General features: G+C 44.5%; 1 protein-coding gene across 5 annotated transcripts in view; it reads left to right on the top strand.

The window, feature by feature from the left end:
* The window catches only part of LOC148219997 (WD repeat-containing protein 7), a 37637-nt gene that overhangs the window by 1195 nt on the left and 20058 nt on the right, over positions 1–16384 (top strand). For 3 of the 5 annotated variants that reach the window (XM_088155604.1, XM_088155605.1, XM_088155607.1), the window contains exons 2-18: positions 3629–3809; positions 4483–4589; positions 5277–5355; positions 5483–5657; positions 6173–6249; positions 6980–7099; positions 7410–7555; positions 7938–8040; positions 8151–8292; positions 9341–9580; positions 9870–10090; positions 10571–10766; positions 11656–11870; positions 12964–13721; positions 13843–13931; positions 14979–15059; positions 15597–15715. In XM_088155604.1, the coding sequence (XP_088011730.1) occupies positions 3654–3809; positions 4483–4589; positions 5277–5355; positions 5483–5657; positions 6173–6249; positions 6980–7099; positions 7410–7555; positions 7938–8040; positions 8151–8292; positions 9341–9580; positions 9870–10090; positions 10571–10766; positions 11656–11870; positions 12964–13721; positions 13843–13931; positions 14979–15059; positions 15597–15715 (3024 nt within the window). In that variant the 5' untranslated portion in view covers positions 3629–3653. The remainder of the gene's footprint in view (positions 1–3628; positions 3810–4482; positions 4590–5276; positions 5356–5482; positions 5658–6172; positions 6250–6979; positions 7100–7409; positions 7556–7937; positions 8041–8150; positions 8293–9340; positions 9581–9869; positions 10091–10570; positions 10767–11655; positions 11871–12963; positions 13722–13842; positions 13932–14978; positions 15060–15596; positions 15716–16384) is intronic. The other 2 variants (XM_088155606.1, XM_088155608.1) reach the window with 1 other exon arrangement.

The raw sequence follows: 16384 nt of genomic DNA, 5'->3' as shown, positions 1-16384 counted from the left end.
TTGACTGAAATAGGAATTGATCCGGGATTATTAAATGTGCCTAAATCCCACCTTTAAGCAGAGCAGTTCAAAGAGTCGTTGGATTATTCTGCCAGGTTAACACATTATTTAACATTCTTTTGGTCAATTTCTTCATTTAAATAATTGTTTTCTGTTTAAATATTATAAAAATCCTGGTTTTGGGAAAGTGTTTCTCCACATCCCTGCATTTGTTTTATTTATTGTACAATATTGTTATATGCATTCCCACATCCCTGGACTTACTGTATGTATAAGATTAGAATTATTTCTATATTATTTATTGTTATTTGAAAGGTTTTATGTTAGAAAATTTAAAGTGAAGGGAATAACTACAAGGATGATTAGATAGATAGATATGTACATGGAATAACAGAATAATCTGCTTTGTTGTGGCTTGGGAAGAAAACCAGGATTTTGGCACTTGTGGAAGTGATAGAGACAGAAATATTAACAGGGAGAACTTTACTCGTGGCACCTCCATTTTGCACTTCCAAGTTCCCTTTTTCTGCAGGAAATTGTGGGTTTTGGGGCAGTTCTGAGTGGCTGAAGTGTAAAAATTGGTGTGGAATGATTCCCTGTCTGTTTCTGGGCCTGTTTGGCACTGGGACAGTTTTGATTTGCTCCTGTACTTTGTCATCGCTGATGTCAAAAAATGGAATTATTGATTGTTTTCAGACAAAAAGGGATTTTCGTGCTGGCAGGGGCTGCAGTTGGGGTTTGCTGTGGCTAAGATCTAGAATCCCAATTCCTGGAGAATTAAAATGTGGCTTTTCCTGAAAAGGAAGTTTTTTCTGAAGACTTTGCGCTGCCATAGTCAAAAACTAGAAGGGAAGAGGTAGTTTTTCTTTTTCCTCTCTCTCCCAGAGCCTTGCTATGAAATATTCTGAGAACTGTGTTTGAAATGGGACTGTCAGGGGGTTGATAATGTGTTTTCTGCATGGAAAATGTGGAATCTCTTAGGTCAGTTATGTGCTAATGCTCTTGTATGTTGTAATATCCTCCTATATGTTCCTTTTGAAAATTCTCTTTATTGTGAGTGCAGTGGGTTTGGCAGTGTTCAGAAGTAGCTTTAAATGCAGAATCATTAAGTGCAGGATCTCGAGCAGTAATTCTGTGCCCCAGTAGGGGAGTTTCTGTATTTATTAAAAAATGCAGTTGTTTTTGACAGCCAGGGGACACAGGAACACTGACTTGTTCCCTGAACTGGGACCAGTAGGACAGCAGAGCAGTGGGAAGGGATTTTTGTGTTGCTTATTGGCGTTTTTCAGCTCTGGTTTAGTAATTTTTGGTTTGTTTCCTCACAAAAATTGGATGGGTATTTCTATTTGCTGTGGGTGGCTTTGTTCTTGTTGATATTTGCGTTTTGTTCTGTTGCATCTGGACACTTGATTCCTGCTTTTATTCCATTTTTATGATGATTTCCCTGCAAATCAAGCCTGGTTTAATTGTAGCTCTTTGTTTGTCACCCTGTTGTTTAAAATGCTGAAATAATTTCTCTTTCTGTGTTGTGATGGTCCAGACAGAGCAATTGATCCAGCATTGCATAACAGTTAACTCTGCAGGGCCAGGTGTGGTTTGCAGTGTGGATTTTTGTTCTTTATTGAACCTGATCATTAAATCTGAGCTCTTAATTAAATGGCTTTGAATGAAGATGGACCAGTGGGCTGCCAGAAGTGAGCTGCTTTAGTGGGAAGGGTCACTTGATGTGATATTGCTGATTTTGTGCTGTGGATTTTGTGGAAACCCCACAATTGATCCCTGAGTTGTCAGGAGCCTCTCAGGAGCCATGTGTAATCCTTAGCCATTCATTATCCTGCCCTTGCTCCCTCCCTTCCCCCTTTTTTCCAGGGACACAGTCCAGTTCTCTGGCTGCAGAGGGTGGCAGCACTCATGAATGGAATAACAGTTCCTGTGGTTTTTATGTGGATAAGAAATGACAGGAATTTCTCTTGGAATAGGTCAGGGCACTGGCACAGGTTGTGAGGGAAGCTGTGGATGTGGATCCTTGTATCCATCCTAGGGATACCCATGGTTATCCCAGCAGCAAGTGGAGTTGGGAACCTCACTCATATTCAGTCTGACCTTTATTTTTCTGTTGTAATTCAGATTTATTCCCTCTGAAGTGCTGTGAAACAGGTTTACAGACTGGTGAAAAATGCAGATATTGCTGGGTACCTCAAGATAGAAGAACGTGTGTATAGCTATAAAATACCCCACAAAAACACACATAATTTAAAATAATTCTTCCATAAATCCTGCCTGTTTTGGTGTGTTCATGCTCCTCTAAATCAGAGCTGTGGTTTGAGCTGGGGTGAGTTCAGAGCATAAACCTCCACAGGATAATCCACAAGGAGTGTTTGGTTATTTATTTAACACGACCTTTTCACCGATAAGAAAACCTCAGCTCTAAAATCGTGGAAGTGCTCAGCAAGCTGGGAATGTTGCTACCACAAACAGAGGGTTGTTGTGGGGTTTAAATATTGTGCAAATTCAAGTGGGTTTTATTGCCACAACTTAAGTTTCTATTCCCAGTCACTGAGACCATTTTGGCCTGGGGACAGTTGAAATTCTGCTGTGTTTTTTGTGTCAATATGTTTGGAAGATCGGAAATGTTGCTGTAAAGATAGTACTGGACTTATTTCCTGCTGGAGAGTGGCCAGGATCCAGTTTATCAGTGGATTATACAGGGTTGATTCACCTGAAGCAGGATATTCCGTATTCCACCATGAATGTCTGTGTAGCAGGGACATAATAACATCAGGGATATAAAAACTGCTTCGGCCTTGGGGCTTAAAGCATTTCTTACTTCTAAATTACTCCAAAAAGAGAGATTTGGGCAAAAATCCTTGTGTGCACAGGGATGTGCTGTTTGGCCTCCACCTTTTACTGCCTTCCCTCTTGCTTTGAAGGAGAATAATTTGGATTTTGGGAGACAACAGGAGCCCCCCACCATGTAAATGAATGGCACTGTTGCCTCATACCTGGGGGTCATGTCTGTCTGTCTGTCCATCTGCTGCATCCTGGGACCACCCAAATGTAGGGGGAAAATGGCAGGAAGGATGGGGGAAAAGAGTGGGAAAAACATGGGGGAAGAAAATGGCAGAGACAGGAGGGGACAAGGTGGTAGAAACATGGGGGGAAAAGATGGCAAAATATGAGGAAAAAAGGGCTGGAGACATGAGGGGAAAAGATGGGAAGAAGAGCAGTAATAATGAGGAGGGGGAAGAAGGTAGGAAATATGAGGGGAAAAAGGTAGCAAACACGAGGGGAAAAGATGGCAAAATATGAGGGGAAAAAGGTAGCAAACACGAGGGGAAAAGATGGCAAAATATGAGGGGAAAAAGGTAGCAAACACGAGGGGAAAAGATGGCAAAATATGAGGGGAAAAAGGTAGCAAACACGAGGGGAAAAGATGGCAAAATATGAGGGGAAAAAGGGCAGGAAACCTGAGGGGAAGAGGGTGGAATCATGAGGGGAAAAGGGCGGGAAAAGTGAGCGGACAAAATGTCGGAGACAGGAGGGAACAAGAGACGTGAGGGGAGAAGATGACAAGCAGCTGATGGAAGGAGCAGCCCCGGCTGCTGCTGACGGTGCTGTGTTGCTGCAGTGGCAGGCGCTGCGTGGCCGTGGCCATGGCCGGGAACAGCCTGGTGCTGCCCATCGTGCTGTGGGGCCGGCGCGCCCCCACGCACTGCGTGTCCTCCCTGCTGCTCGTGGATGGCTCCGTCATCGTCACCGGCTGCCATGACGGGCAGATCTGCCTGTGGGACCTGGCTGCTGACCTGCAGGTAATGGATCCGCAGTTCACCTTCCCAGCACCGCCACGGCACCCTCGGCCTGACTCCTCTCCCAGTGACGGCTGCTCTCCCTTCCTACAGCGCTCTGCCAGCTTATCAAAGGGTGGTTTGGCTCTTGGGCTTCCTTGCTGCTCCTGCAGGAAGTTTTTTTAACTCATTCCAATTTCTTGGAGCTGCTCTTCTAGCTGAGCTGCTTAATATTGTGTCGTTGAAAAGGAATTGCTTCCCAGTATCCCATCTGGCAGTGGGAAGCCATTTTCCCTTTTCCTGGCACTCCTTGCCCTGTCCCAAGTCCCTCTCCAGCTTCTTGGAGCCCCTTTTGGCCCTGGAAGGGGCTCTGAGGTCTCCCCTTATTTATGAATATACAGGAACTCAACTTAATGTGCAACACAATCTTTTTCATTCAGCCAAACTCAGTTTAAATTTAACTGAGCCAAATCCAGCTCCTGGTTTGGAAATATTGAGAGGAGTTCACAAAATGCATTTTCCCCCCAAATTCTCATTCCTGTATGAAGCAGAAAGTCTTCCAAGATGATCCATTCACTGCTGTACCAATTAAATGTGGATGCACATATTAACAGATACATAACACATGAAGTAGAAGGGTGGGATATTCTGGTCATTTGGGTGATTTTCACTCCCTGTTTTCTTTCCTTGATCCCAGATCAATCCCAGAGCTCTGCTCTTTGGTCATACAGCCTCAGTTACTTGTTTATCCAAGGCCTCAGCTTCCAGTGAAAAGCAATATATAGTGAGTGCATCAGAGAGTGGGTGAGTTTCTAAGTGTTTATTGATGTGCAGAACTGCAATAATGGGAATTTGTCCCAAGTTTATCCATATATTCAACTCTGTGTTTGATTTTTATCCTCGAGAAAAAAATCCTCAGGAAATATATTTTATCTTCTGATTAGTTTTATTTATTAGTCACAGAGCAGCAGCTTAGAGGTAGAATCAGGAAGGATTTATTGTGCAATTGATATCCAAGTAGATTGAGATTTTTTTATCTAGAAAAAGTAGGGAATTACTTGCCTAAATAACCTTTTAGCATGCAATTTGAGGGGAGAATGTGTCAAAATTTAGAATTTCCACCTTGAGCCAATTTCAGGGCTAAGTAATCTCTTCCCATTGGATTTAAAACCAAAGTGTGTTTTAATTGGGAGTTTATCTGTCTGATGAAAAGGAGAAAGCACCTCACAGATTCTGTTCTGATTAAACTTGAATATGAAGTTTTAAATTAAAAACTGCTCTAAAGGGGGTAATAGCTGGTCATTTGAACTCCTGTAGGTTCTGTAGTTTATCCTCATAGGGAACAGGAGGTTGTGTGGATTTAGGAGGACTGGAAATTTTGAGTTTCTCTAAATTCAGTGGATATAACCCCAAATAAATAATTCGAGTGAAATTCCTCCCAATGTAAAGGGTTCTAAGTTCTGTTTTCCATGTGGGTTTCCTGTGTTTTAGGGAGATGTGCCTGTGGGATGTGAATGATGGCAGGTGCATCGAGTTCACCAAGCTGGCCTGTGCGCACACAGGCATCCAGGTGAGTTCTGGGAGGGATGGCAGAGTGGGAAGTGTACTCCTGGATTTGGGAAATACACTTTGGATCCAAAATGAAGGAACCTCTGTCCTGCATGGATTTCAGTTTGTGTTTGTTCACATCTGTGCAGTTCTACCAGTTCACAGTGGGCACACAGCGAGAAGGGAGGCTCCTGTGCCATGGACATTATCCTGAAATTCTGGTCGTGGATGCAACCAGCCTTGAAGTTCTTTATTCTTTGATATCCAAGATCTCTCCTGACTGGATCAGCTCCATGACCATCATCCGGTCCAACAGGACACAAGGTGATTATTTCTTGTGGCAGGGACACTTTCCACTGTCCCAGGGTGTTCCAAGGCCTTGGACACTGCCAGGGATCCATGGGCAGCCACAGCTGGATCAGCTGAAGTGTCCCCTGAGCACTGGTTTGCTCTGTTAATTGGTGTTAATTTGGGGGGCTTTAATTTCTGTTCCTGTTGTGGAGACTGGAATTCCTGAGAGGCTTGGGCGAAAATCCTGAATAAAGTACTTCTCTCTTGAGTTAAGGCTCAGCAACAGTTGTAAACTGGGCATTCCCAAAATCCTGGGGTGGGAAATCTCAGCTCTTATCCCCACAACAAATACATTGCTGGAACAACTGGAGATGAGCTCTGCTATGAAGCATTTCCTGTCAATACCTTTCATTTATTCCTTGTTCCATGACCATCTTCACAAATAACATTCCGTTTGGAAGCAAATGCTCCTGGAATGCTTGGTCAGGTTTTCATTTATGCTCAGATCTGCACAGGTGAGGAAGTCTTTGTGTTTTTGTGTTTCCCAGAGGACACTGTCGTGGCTGTGTCTGTGACTGGCATCCTCAAAGTCTGGATCATCACCTCAGAAGTCAGTCGCATGCAGGTAGGCAAAGATTGTTCAGTGACACTTCCTAGTAGGATGGAGGGTTCTGTTCCTAATACTCTGCTGCTGGTAGTCTTTTTCCTCTTTGCCAGTAGAAAATCAACTTACTGAATTTTCCTTTACTGATTTAAATTGCCATCAGAATCCCTAACTGATTTCCAAATTAAATGTAGGATTATGTCCAATTTTTCCAAATCTGTTTTTTATTTGTACCATGTAGTGATTTGGGTTAATATTTTGCTGAGCAGAGCATCCCATTTTTAGGAATATTTTATATATAGGATATATATATATATATGTATATATCCAGCTCTCTGTTACTGGGCATTTCCTGAGTACTAATGAATAAAAGTCTTAAAGGAGATTTGCCCCTGGTCTCAGACCTGTGGTAAATCATCTCTTCACAGAAACCTCTTGCAAAAGATGTTTATCAACTAAGGAAAAGTCACCTTTGTTTAGGAGTGGAATCTGCTTCATTCCAGCTTCCAGGCTGGCTGCAAGGTCAGCACCACTGATTCCCTGCTGGGGAATCTGGGAGACTCAAGTGCCCAAAGAGGACACCACGTGCTGCTGCAGATGTGCTTAAGAGGAGTCATGGAATAAAAACTGCTCCAAGGCTTTGGGTTTTCCATGGAAATCTCCATCTGGCAGCTGCAGAAGTGCTGCAGTCTTTTTCTGTGGGCTCTGGTGTGGTGCTGGGTTGGTTGAGTGCTGGTTCTGTTTGGTTTAGGACACCAGCCCCGTGTTTGAGGAGGAATCCAAGCCCATCTACTGCGAGAACTGCCAGAGCATTTCCTTCTGCACCTTCACCCAGCGCTCGCTCCTGGTCGTGTGCTCCAAGTACTGGAGGGTAAGGCAGAGCCCCTGGCTCCTTCTCCCTCTGCAGTCTCAACTAAACTGCAGGAAAACACTGAGATGAAGATGCTCCAAGTCTCTTTAATGTACCTCTACTATATGTTTAATTTATTTCTAGATACTTAATCCAAATCTCTGCCTGCAGTGCAGATTTGGAACAAGATGATCCATAAGGTCTTTTCCAAACCAAACCAAACCATTCTGTGATTCTGTGATATTGAACCCAAAATCAGCTGCTGCCTAGGTATTTTAATGTGTAATTAATTGGTTAATAACAACAGACTTTGTATCCCATTTCCTCTCAGGTTTTTGATGCTGGAGATTATTCCCTCTTATGCTCAGTGCCCAGTGAAAATGAGCAGACCTGGACTGGTGGGGACTTTGTGGCAGCTGATAAAGTGATTGTATGGACAGAGGATGGGCAAAGTTTCATCTATAAATTACCAGCCAGGTACTCAGCAAAAAAAATATCCCTTTTATTTAATTTTTGATTAATTTGAATTGAACTGAATTAATTGAAGAACTACGAAAATATTGGTCCAGTAAGGGAAGACATGTAAATACGGAACTATAAAATAAATGAAAAATTCGGCATAAAAACAACAAGAGTAAAATCAAATACATTCTTTGTGACACCTTCATGGTGGGTAGGTGTGTTTGTTCTGGGTAGAGGTAGTGTTTTATCTGGAATATTCCCACATAAATCATACTGGAGCTCCTTCCTCGCTCTCACATGATCAGAGCATGAGGATGGGAGCACCACCCATATTCTACTGCAGGAATCACTCTTGAAATGCAAAGAATTTTATTCCTTTCTTTGTTTTTACACCCAGCTGCCTCCCAGCCAGTGATTCATTCCGTAGGGATGTGGGGAAAGCAGTGGAAAACTTGATTCCACCTTTATTGTACAGCGTGCTGGACAGAGCAGAGAAACAGGTATATCTCTCTTCTGATGGGCTGTGTTAGGTTTTGTCCTGCTGTAAAAGGAAGGGAACTTGGAGCTGAGCAGAGCACGTGGGCTGAGCTTGTTCCTTATTTTTTAACAGCTCCTAATATGTCCTCCAGTGACTCGGTTCTTCTGTGGCCAGAGAGAGTTTTCCTACAGGCTCTTAATCCAAGGAGACTCTTCAGGGAGATTGAGCATTTGGAGCGTGCCTGACACCCTTGACCAGCAGGAGGGTGCAAAAGGTACCTAATTAAAAGTCAGATCTTTGTGGTTTCTATGTGGTTTTGCTGGATAAAACCAATAAAATCCTCCATCTTGTCCCATACCTATCACTATATTAAACAAACCTCAAATTCCAAACCCTTCACCATGTTTGAAATCACACACTTCTGTTTAACTACACACCCGTGATTTTAACTCCATCACTCAAATTTGGGAGCCTTCTTCAAGGCCTCAGGTCAAAAGTAGTGTTCTCCAGGGGGCCAGTGCCAGAAAGCACAGAAAGCTGGAAAACCCCAGGTTTGTGGGCTCCAACATCAGATCTTTGTGGTTTCTGTGTGTTTTTGCTGGATAAAGCCGTGCTGCTTCTCCCACAGGTCATGCAGTTGGGATTTAATTGTTACCTCTTTGTAGGAGTTGTGGTATCTTCATCTTATCTGTAACAGGGTGGTGTTTTGCACCACTTAATTAGTGGCTTCTTTGAAGTCTCTTCTGTCTTCACTCAGAGCCAGGATTAAAAAATACACGAAGGAAATGAATTTTCTCGTGTTCAGGCTTGGGTGTTTATTAAACCTTATCAAAAGTACAAGAGAGTTTAGCAGCACTTCTAGCCAGTTAGTCAGGCAGTGTCACGCTGAAGATCATGAAAATCTAGTTATTAAAAGTATAAATAATATAAGTGCTAATACTTTAGTAGACTAATTAGCTTTAAAGGACCTCGTAACAGCTAGATCTTCCTCCATTTTCCTCACTTCTAGCAAGGAGGCAGAAGTGCTGTCAAATGCTCTGTACTTTCTAATAAGATTTGGTAAACAATCAAGCCCAAACACAGAAAAACCCATTTCCATCGTGTATTTGTTAATCCTAACTCTAAGTGAAAACAAAAAAAAAAAAACAAAAACAAACCGAAACCAAACCACTAATTAAGTAGTACAAAACTCCCAGCACTGTTACAGTAGCACACAACAAAAATTAGGTTCTGATCATGAGTCAGCGTCCCCGTATCGATACAAATCGATAAGGTGGGAACATTATCCCTTGCTGATATTTCCCCTCCTTTGCTCTCCCCAGGGCTGCAAGCGAGCACATCCATGTCCCTGCAGGAAGCCTTTGACCAGCTGAGCCCCCGTCCCGCGGGCATCATCGACCAGCTGAGCGCGGCGGGCGAGCCGCTGCGGGTCACGGCCAGCGTGTACATGCCAGCCCACGGGCGGCTGGCGTGCGGCCGCGAGGATGGCAGCATCGTCATCGTGCCGGCCACACAGACCGCCATCGTGCAGCTGCTGCAGGGAGAGCACACCCTGCGCCGAGGTACGGCCCTGGGGGGACAGGACGGACAGGTCACACACAGCTTGGAGTGTGGAGTTGTGTTGGTCTCCCGTTTTCTCTGGAATTGTTCCTGGTACTGATGTGCCAGCACAAATCTCCGGGAAAATCCTGCCAGTGTTTCTGCTGGGATCTGTGCGTTGTGCTTGGGCTGCTGTTGGATATTATTTTCATACCTTAGGGGTCTGAGTTGCAGAACAAACACTCAGGAGTGGGCTGTTCTATTAAATGTCTACTTTCCCCCTCTTTTCCTGTGTCATTGCCCCCCTCCCAGGCTGGCCCCCTCACCGGACTCTGCGAGGCCACCGGAACAAGGTGACGTGTTTGCTGTACCCTCACCAGGTGTCCTCCCGCTACGACCAGAGGTACCTGATCTCAGGTGGCGTGGATTTCTCTGTCATTGTCTGGGATATCTTCTCAGGAGAGATGAAACACATCTTCTGTGTGCATGGAGGAGAAATCACCCAGCTGCTCGTTCCACCAGAAAACTGCAGTGTGAGTTCTCTGGGATAACCTGGATAATGGGAATGATGGCATGTAGCACTGACCCAACTCTTACAACAGCTTCACCAAAAACATCTTGATTATTTTATTTATGATTTCTTCCATCATGTTTTAATTATAGAAAGAATTGAAAATAGGGGCTTTATCAAACCTATTAAAAATAAGAGTTTAGAGACAATTTTGCCTCTTGAAACTTAGCTGAATAAATAGAATTTAATGAGCAAAGTGACGTTGATTGAAAACTCTGGGGTTTGCTTAGCAGGATGGAGTTTAATACCCATTTTCTCATTACGATGTGCAAGGGATGGATTAAAGGAAATTTCTGGGCAGGGAATTCAGTGAGTTTGAACATTGATATAGGTGCCTGAGTTTTGTCCATTATTGGTCACCCTGCTTGGCTCAGTGGGGGAAAGGTTTTTAATACCAACTCTGCATGATGATTAAGTTTCTTCTCTTTTTTTCCTTTATCAGGCCAGAGTCCAGCACTGTGTTTGCTCTGTTGCCAGTGATCACTCTGTGGGTCTGCTGAGTCTGAGGGAGAAAAAATGCATCATGCTGGCCTCTCGCCACCTCTTCCCAATCCAGGTGATCAAGTGGAGGCCATCTGATGATTACCTGGTGGTGGGGTGCTCTGACGGCTCCGTGTACGTCTGGCAGATGGACACAGGTGAGCTCAGAGATGCTGATTTAATCTATTTTTCATAGAAATACAGATCTGCTCTTAGTGCTGTCAAGCTGCGGCTGAGGAGAGAATTCAAACACTTCTATTTGGAAGTTATCACTCCAGAATCACACTGGGGGATGTTTGAGCCTCATGGGAATTTAGGGAAAATTCCATCCTTTAGGAATGTTGGTTCATGTAACAGTGGTGGGAGTTTTGCACCACTTAATTAGTGGTTTGTCTTAGCTTTTTTTGCTTTCGCTTAGAGTGAGGATTAACAAAAACAGGATGGAAATGGATTTTTTTGTGTTTGGGCTTGGCTGTTTACTAAATTTTATCAGAAAGTACAGAGTGTTCAACAGCACTTCTAGCTACCGGCTAGAAGCCGGGAGAATGGAGGAAGATCTTGTTGTTACAAGGTTTCTTAAAGCTAAACAGTTTAATAGAGAATTAACACTTCTGTTAATTATTTTTTTAACTTGATAACTAGATTGCCATCACCTTCAGTGTGATACTGACTGATTAACTAGAAACTACTACTTGAAACCCATGGAGAAGGAAGATGAATATCAAACAAGACAACACTTACAATCTTTCATTTTGTTTCATTCATAACTGTGCTATAAAAACTTTACATTTAAAACATTTTACCATGTGAAAGCACACGTTCTTAATTAACTACACACTCATGATTTTATCACTCAAATTTAGGAGCTGTTTCTACGGCCTTAGGTTAAAAGCAGTGTTCTCCAGGGGGTCAGACAGCACAGAAAGCTCACAAACGTTAAGTTCCTGGGATCCAGCAGGTTCAGAGCCCAGCTGCTCCAGCACAGCAAGCTGTCCCAGCCAGGTTTGCCCTGTGCTGAGCTGCTGTCCATCCATGTGGCTGCTGCAGGGGCTCTGGACCGCTGTGTGATGGGGATCACAGCCGTGGAGATCCTCAGTGCCTGTGACGAGGCTGTCCCAGCTGCTGTGGACTCCCTGAGCCACCCTGCTGTCAACCTGAAGCAGGCCATGACCCGCCGCAGCCTGGCTGCCCTCAAGAACGTGGCTCACCAGAAGCTCCAGACCCTGGCCACCAACCTGCTGGCCTCTGAGGCCTCAGATAAGGTGAGTGTGCTTGCTGTTCTGCCAGAAAAATGAAATACAGGAGGTTTCCATCCTTGTAACCAGGTTTTCAGCCAGAGCTCTCCAAAACCTAACCGTGGTTCTTGCCCATGTTTATGTTGCCCATGATACCACTTGAATGTTATCCTGCTCTGTGGTTTTAGTCAGAATCTGGAATCATGGAATGGTTTAGGGTGGAAAAGCTCTCTAAAATCAAGTCCAAGCAATCCCCAGCACTATGCCATGTCCCCAAAGTGCCACATCCACAGGGCTTTAAATCCCCCCAGGGATGGGGACTCCACCCCAGGCCATTCCAGGAGGAATTGTTCCCAAGATCAGCCTAAAGCTCCCCTGGCTGAGCTTGTGGCCAGCAGAGTGCAGCAGAGCTCCGTTCCCAGCTTCTCTGTTTGGAGAGACATCTCCACAGTGAGAACATTCCTTAGAGCACCACCAGCAAAAAAATGTGTGCTCAGGGTTTCTGCTGCTGCTCCTGCTGGGAGAATTGAGATTGTTGTACTCGTACCTGCAGTGTTTTGTGTGTGGGCTCCTCATCCATCAAATGAAGGTGTTAGGGAGAATAAACTCCGAAACTTATAAACTTCAAATATAACTAGAATAAATAATACATAAATCAATAATAAGAATAAACTTCAAAACTTCTGTTAATGTTCTGGTTTTCCAGTCTCCTGTCTGACATTCTTCAGCTTTTATCCCAATGCGCCTTAATTTCTGCCTCCTCCCTTTTTTTCCCTGAGGGCTGGAGGAAGAAGGGAAATAACCAAGTGGTGCAGTAATTGCAGGCCTGGGTGAATTTGAGCAGCTTCTTTTCCAATGGTATATCCTGATTCCATAGTTCACCCTCCAAATATGAAATATTTAATGGGTTTTAAGCTTAGTAACAAAAGCAAAAGATTGTAATTTTGCTCTTCTTGGAATGTAATCTCATAGGATTCAGGAGAAGGAAACATGAACTTGTGTCTCAGTTTCTCTGTAAACATCTATAAATTGAATTTCTGTGGTTTGTGGGTGCATTTCAAACTTACCTCACCCACAGTTTCCCTAATGGAAATTCCAATTTGCTCTCTTGTTTTCGCAGGGGAATTTGCCAAAATACTCCCATAACTCCCTGATGGTTCAGGCCATCAAGACAAACCTAACAGATCCAGACATCCACGTGCTGTTCTTTGATGTGGAGGCCCTGATCATCCAGCTGCTGACTGAGGAGGCCTCTCGTCCCAACACTGCCCTGGTGTCCCCTGAGAATCTGCAGAAAGCTTCTGGTGCCTCTGACAAGGGAGGCTCCTTCCTCACGGGCAAGCGAGCGGCCGTGCTCTTCCAGCAGGTCAAGGAGACCATCAAGGAGAACATCAAGGAGCACCTCCTGGATGATGAGGATGAGGATGAAGAGGCCATGAGGCAGAGGAGGGAAGATGGAGACCCGGAATATCGCTCCAGCAAATCCAAACCTCTGACTTTGCTGGAATATAACCTCACCATGGATACAGCCAAGCTCTTCATGTCCTGCCTGCACGCCTGGGGCCTCAACTCCGTGCTGGACGAGCTGTGCCTGGATCGCCTGGGCATGCTGAAGCCACACTGCTCCGTGTCCTTCGGCCTCCTGTCCCGAGGTGGCCACATGTCCCTGATGCTGCCTGGCTACAACCAGCCCGTGGGGCAGCTGCAGGAGCTGGGCAGGAAGGTGGCAGTGCCAGAGGGTTTGGGCAAGGGCACGTACGGCGTGTCACGGGCCGTCACCACGCAGCACCTGCTGTCCGTCATCTCGCTGGCCAACACGCTGATGAGCATGACCAACGCCACCTTCATCGGGGACCACATGAAGAAGGGTCCCAGCAGGTATGGCTGGCCACTCCCCAGTCCCCAGGGCTTTCCTTTAACACTGGCTTGGGTGAATTGGATGGCTCCCAAAGCCTTTGGGCTGGAGCTGATGTGTCCCTCATGGGTGTTTCATGTTCAGGCCACCCAGGCCAGGCACCCCCGAGATGGCCAAGGTGAAGCCCCCGCCTCCAGTGTCCAGCCATGCAGCACAAGGGCAAATCAAACAAGGTAAGAACCACTTCCTTTGCAACCCTTGGAGCTGGTATTCCTGAATTAACACCTTGTTATCCTTGTTATCAAGAGAGAAAATGATTGCTTGGGAGGAAAAAGTAATGGAGTGTTAATCTCGATGAAATTATTGGGGATTATTGTTTAAGAATCAATACAAGATGCTGATTCTGCCATGGCATTATTCCCTGACAAGGAGTTTTTGCCTGTTTCAAGTGCTCCCAAACATCCTGGCTTTGAGGAGAGTTCATGCCTGGAGCTAAAGGCTCTACAGACTGATCCCAAAGTGTTTCTGTGGGAATGATCCCAGCTCGGTGCCAGCATCACTCCTTGGCTGGCTGGAACTGCTCACGTTGGAAGAGAGTGAGCAACTCCAGCAAAACTTTCAGTTCTAGTTTCAGTCTGGGGTGGCTTTGTGCAGCTATCATTTCTGTTTTCCCTAAATTAAGCATCTTTTTTGATGCCCTTTGTCCAAGTGGGGTGGGAACGGATTTACTCCAGCCACTCTGTGCTGGTGGTGTGGGAAGCCTGGAAAAAAGAAATGGATACAGATGCTCCCCAAAAACAAAAAGGTGGGGCAGCTCAGGCTGATTAAGGGTTATTTTGGGGCCTTTGATGTACAGTCCAAATCTATGGAAATATGGGAAAAGCATGAGAAGAACCCAAAATTCCTGGGTTTCTGATTTACAGTCAAATATGAAGTCGTACCAAACCCACCTGCCTAAAAACATATTTAAAATCTCTGGATTTAGGTGTTTGGTCTTTTCAAAACATCCCAGTTTCTCTTGCTGTCTCTATGTTCCTCTGCAGCTGCATGTCTGCCTCCTCCTTCTTGTAAAACCTGGAATTCTCATTAAGTTGAATCTTATTTTGAGTTGAACATTATTTTGAAGCCAAGTATTATTTTTGAGTATTTAAGTTGGAGATCATCGCAGCCTCCTCTTGTTTTCCATTCTCCAGTGATACTAACCTGTTTTTCTGCTGCTGCTCTCCTCACTTCCCTCTTTTTTTTTTCTCTCTTTTATTTCTTCTTCTTTCCTCTGCAAGTTGCTCCTGCTGCTGCTCCCAGCACGGAATCTGGGCACTCTGACACTTCTGCTTTCCATTCCTGTTTCTTAGTCAACGAAGGTATTCCTTCCTCACTTTTCTACTTGTCCTTTACTTCAGCTAAAATCCTTTCTCATTGTTATTTTTATTTTAATTCTTCTTTGAACACGGGGTACCTGGGGTAGGGTTCCAAAAAAATTTTAAAAAGGCAGTTTCACACCACTTAAATCTGAGTTTTGGTGTTGATGGAGATTTGAATAGAATATTGGATGTAATATTGGGCATATTTATTATAATGTGGGGTACTTCACAAGCATTTTTACACACTGTGTTATTTGAACTTTGTATTTCTCTCCTGGTTTTAGCTACACAGACATGTAGTAGGAATTCACCTGGATTAAGTGTGTTAAAATAAAAATTCAGGTGGAAAATACACACAGCAGGCAAAGTGTGCTTGCATATATTGACCTAACTTGAAACCAGGACAGAAAATCCTGTGTGATCCTGGAAGGGATGAGTCCCCTGAGCTTGCTGTGATTGCTGTGTGAAATATCACCACAAATGCCTGTCCCTGAGCTGGGCTGTGTTCATCCCTTGTGTCCTGCTGTGTTTTGCCAGGCTGGAGCCAGCTGGCTGCCATGCACTGTGTGATGCTCCCAGACCTGCTGGGGCTGGAGAAATTCCGGCCCCCTCTGCTGGAGATGCTGGCACGGAGGTGGCAGGATCGGTGCCTGGAGGTGAGATCAACCTGAATATTTTGGGATTGCTCTTGGCCTTCAGTGATGAAATCTTCCCTTTGCATAAAGACCCCAGTTCATTCTTTTCCAGCACAGATGCTGCAGTTTTCATTCGTGATTCCAGAATATTTTCTAGTTAAATCCCAGTTTAACCCTGTCAAAAATGCCATGAAACATTTGTGTTGATGGCTGATGCCTTGAGACTAGACAGAGTTAAAGGAATAAAGCAGGGATTTATTAAAAGGATTCACCTTGGGCAGTACAAGAGCCTGGCCAAGATAATCCTGAGTTTTGGTCCATTCACATATTGGGGTTAATTGTCCAATTATGAACTCCAATTAATTGTCCAATTCCAGCTCCCGGTTGTGCAGTCCCATCCTCCCAGATTGCGCTCCTCATTTTTTTTCACTTTTTGGGGCTGAAGCTGCAGTGGTGTCGTTGGTTCTGGGCCTGGAAAAGGATTATTTTATTTAACTAAACTGTGAGGAGAACTTGCCAACACTTTATATGAGTTTCAGAGTTATATCCTAATGCTGGATAAATGAAAACTAAATAAATAAACTAAAAACTAAATAAAACTGGATAATATGAAAGCTAAAACTGAAAGCATCAGAGCTGTGTTTGTTGTTCCCTGGGTGCTCTGCAGGTGCGGGAATATTAACTGGGTAA

This window comes from Sturnus vulgaris, chromosome W (assembly GCF_052056855.1).
Source record: "Sturnus vulgaris isolate bStuVul1 chromosome W, bStuVul1.hap1, whole genome shotgun sequence".
In the NCBI taxonomy this organism is placed as follows: domain Eukaryota; kingdom Metazoa; phylum Chordata; class Aves; order Passeriformes; family Sturnidae; genus Sturnus; species Sturnus vulgaris.
The sequence above is the reverse complement of the archived record's forward strand: the minus strand, read 5'-3'. Positions and strand labels throughout refer to the sequence as shown.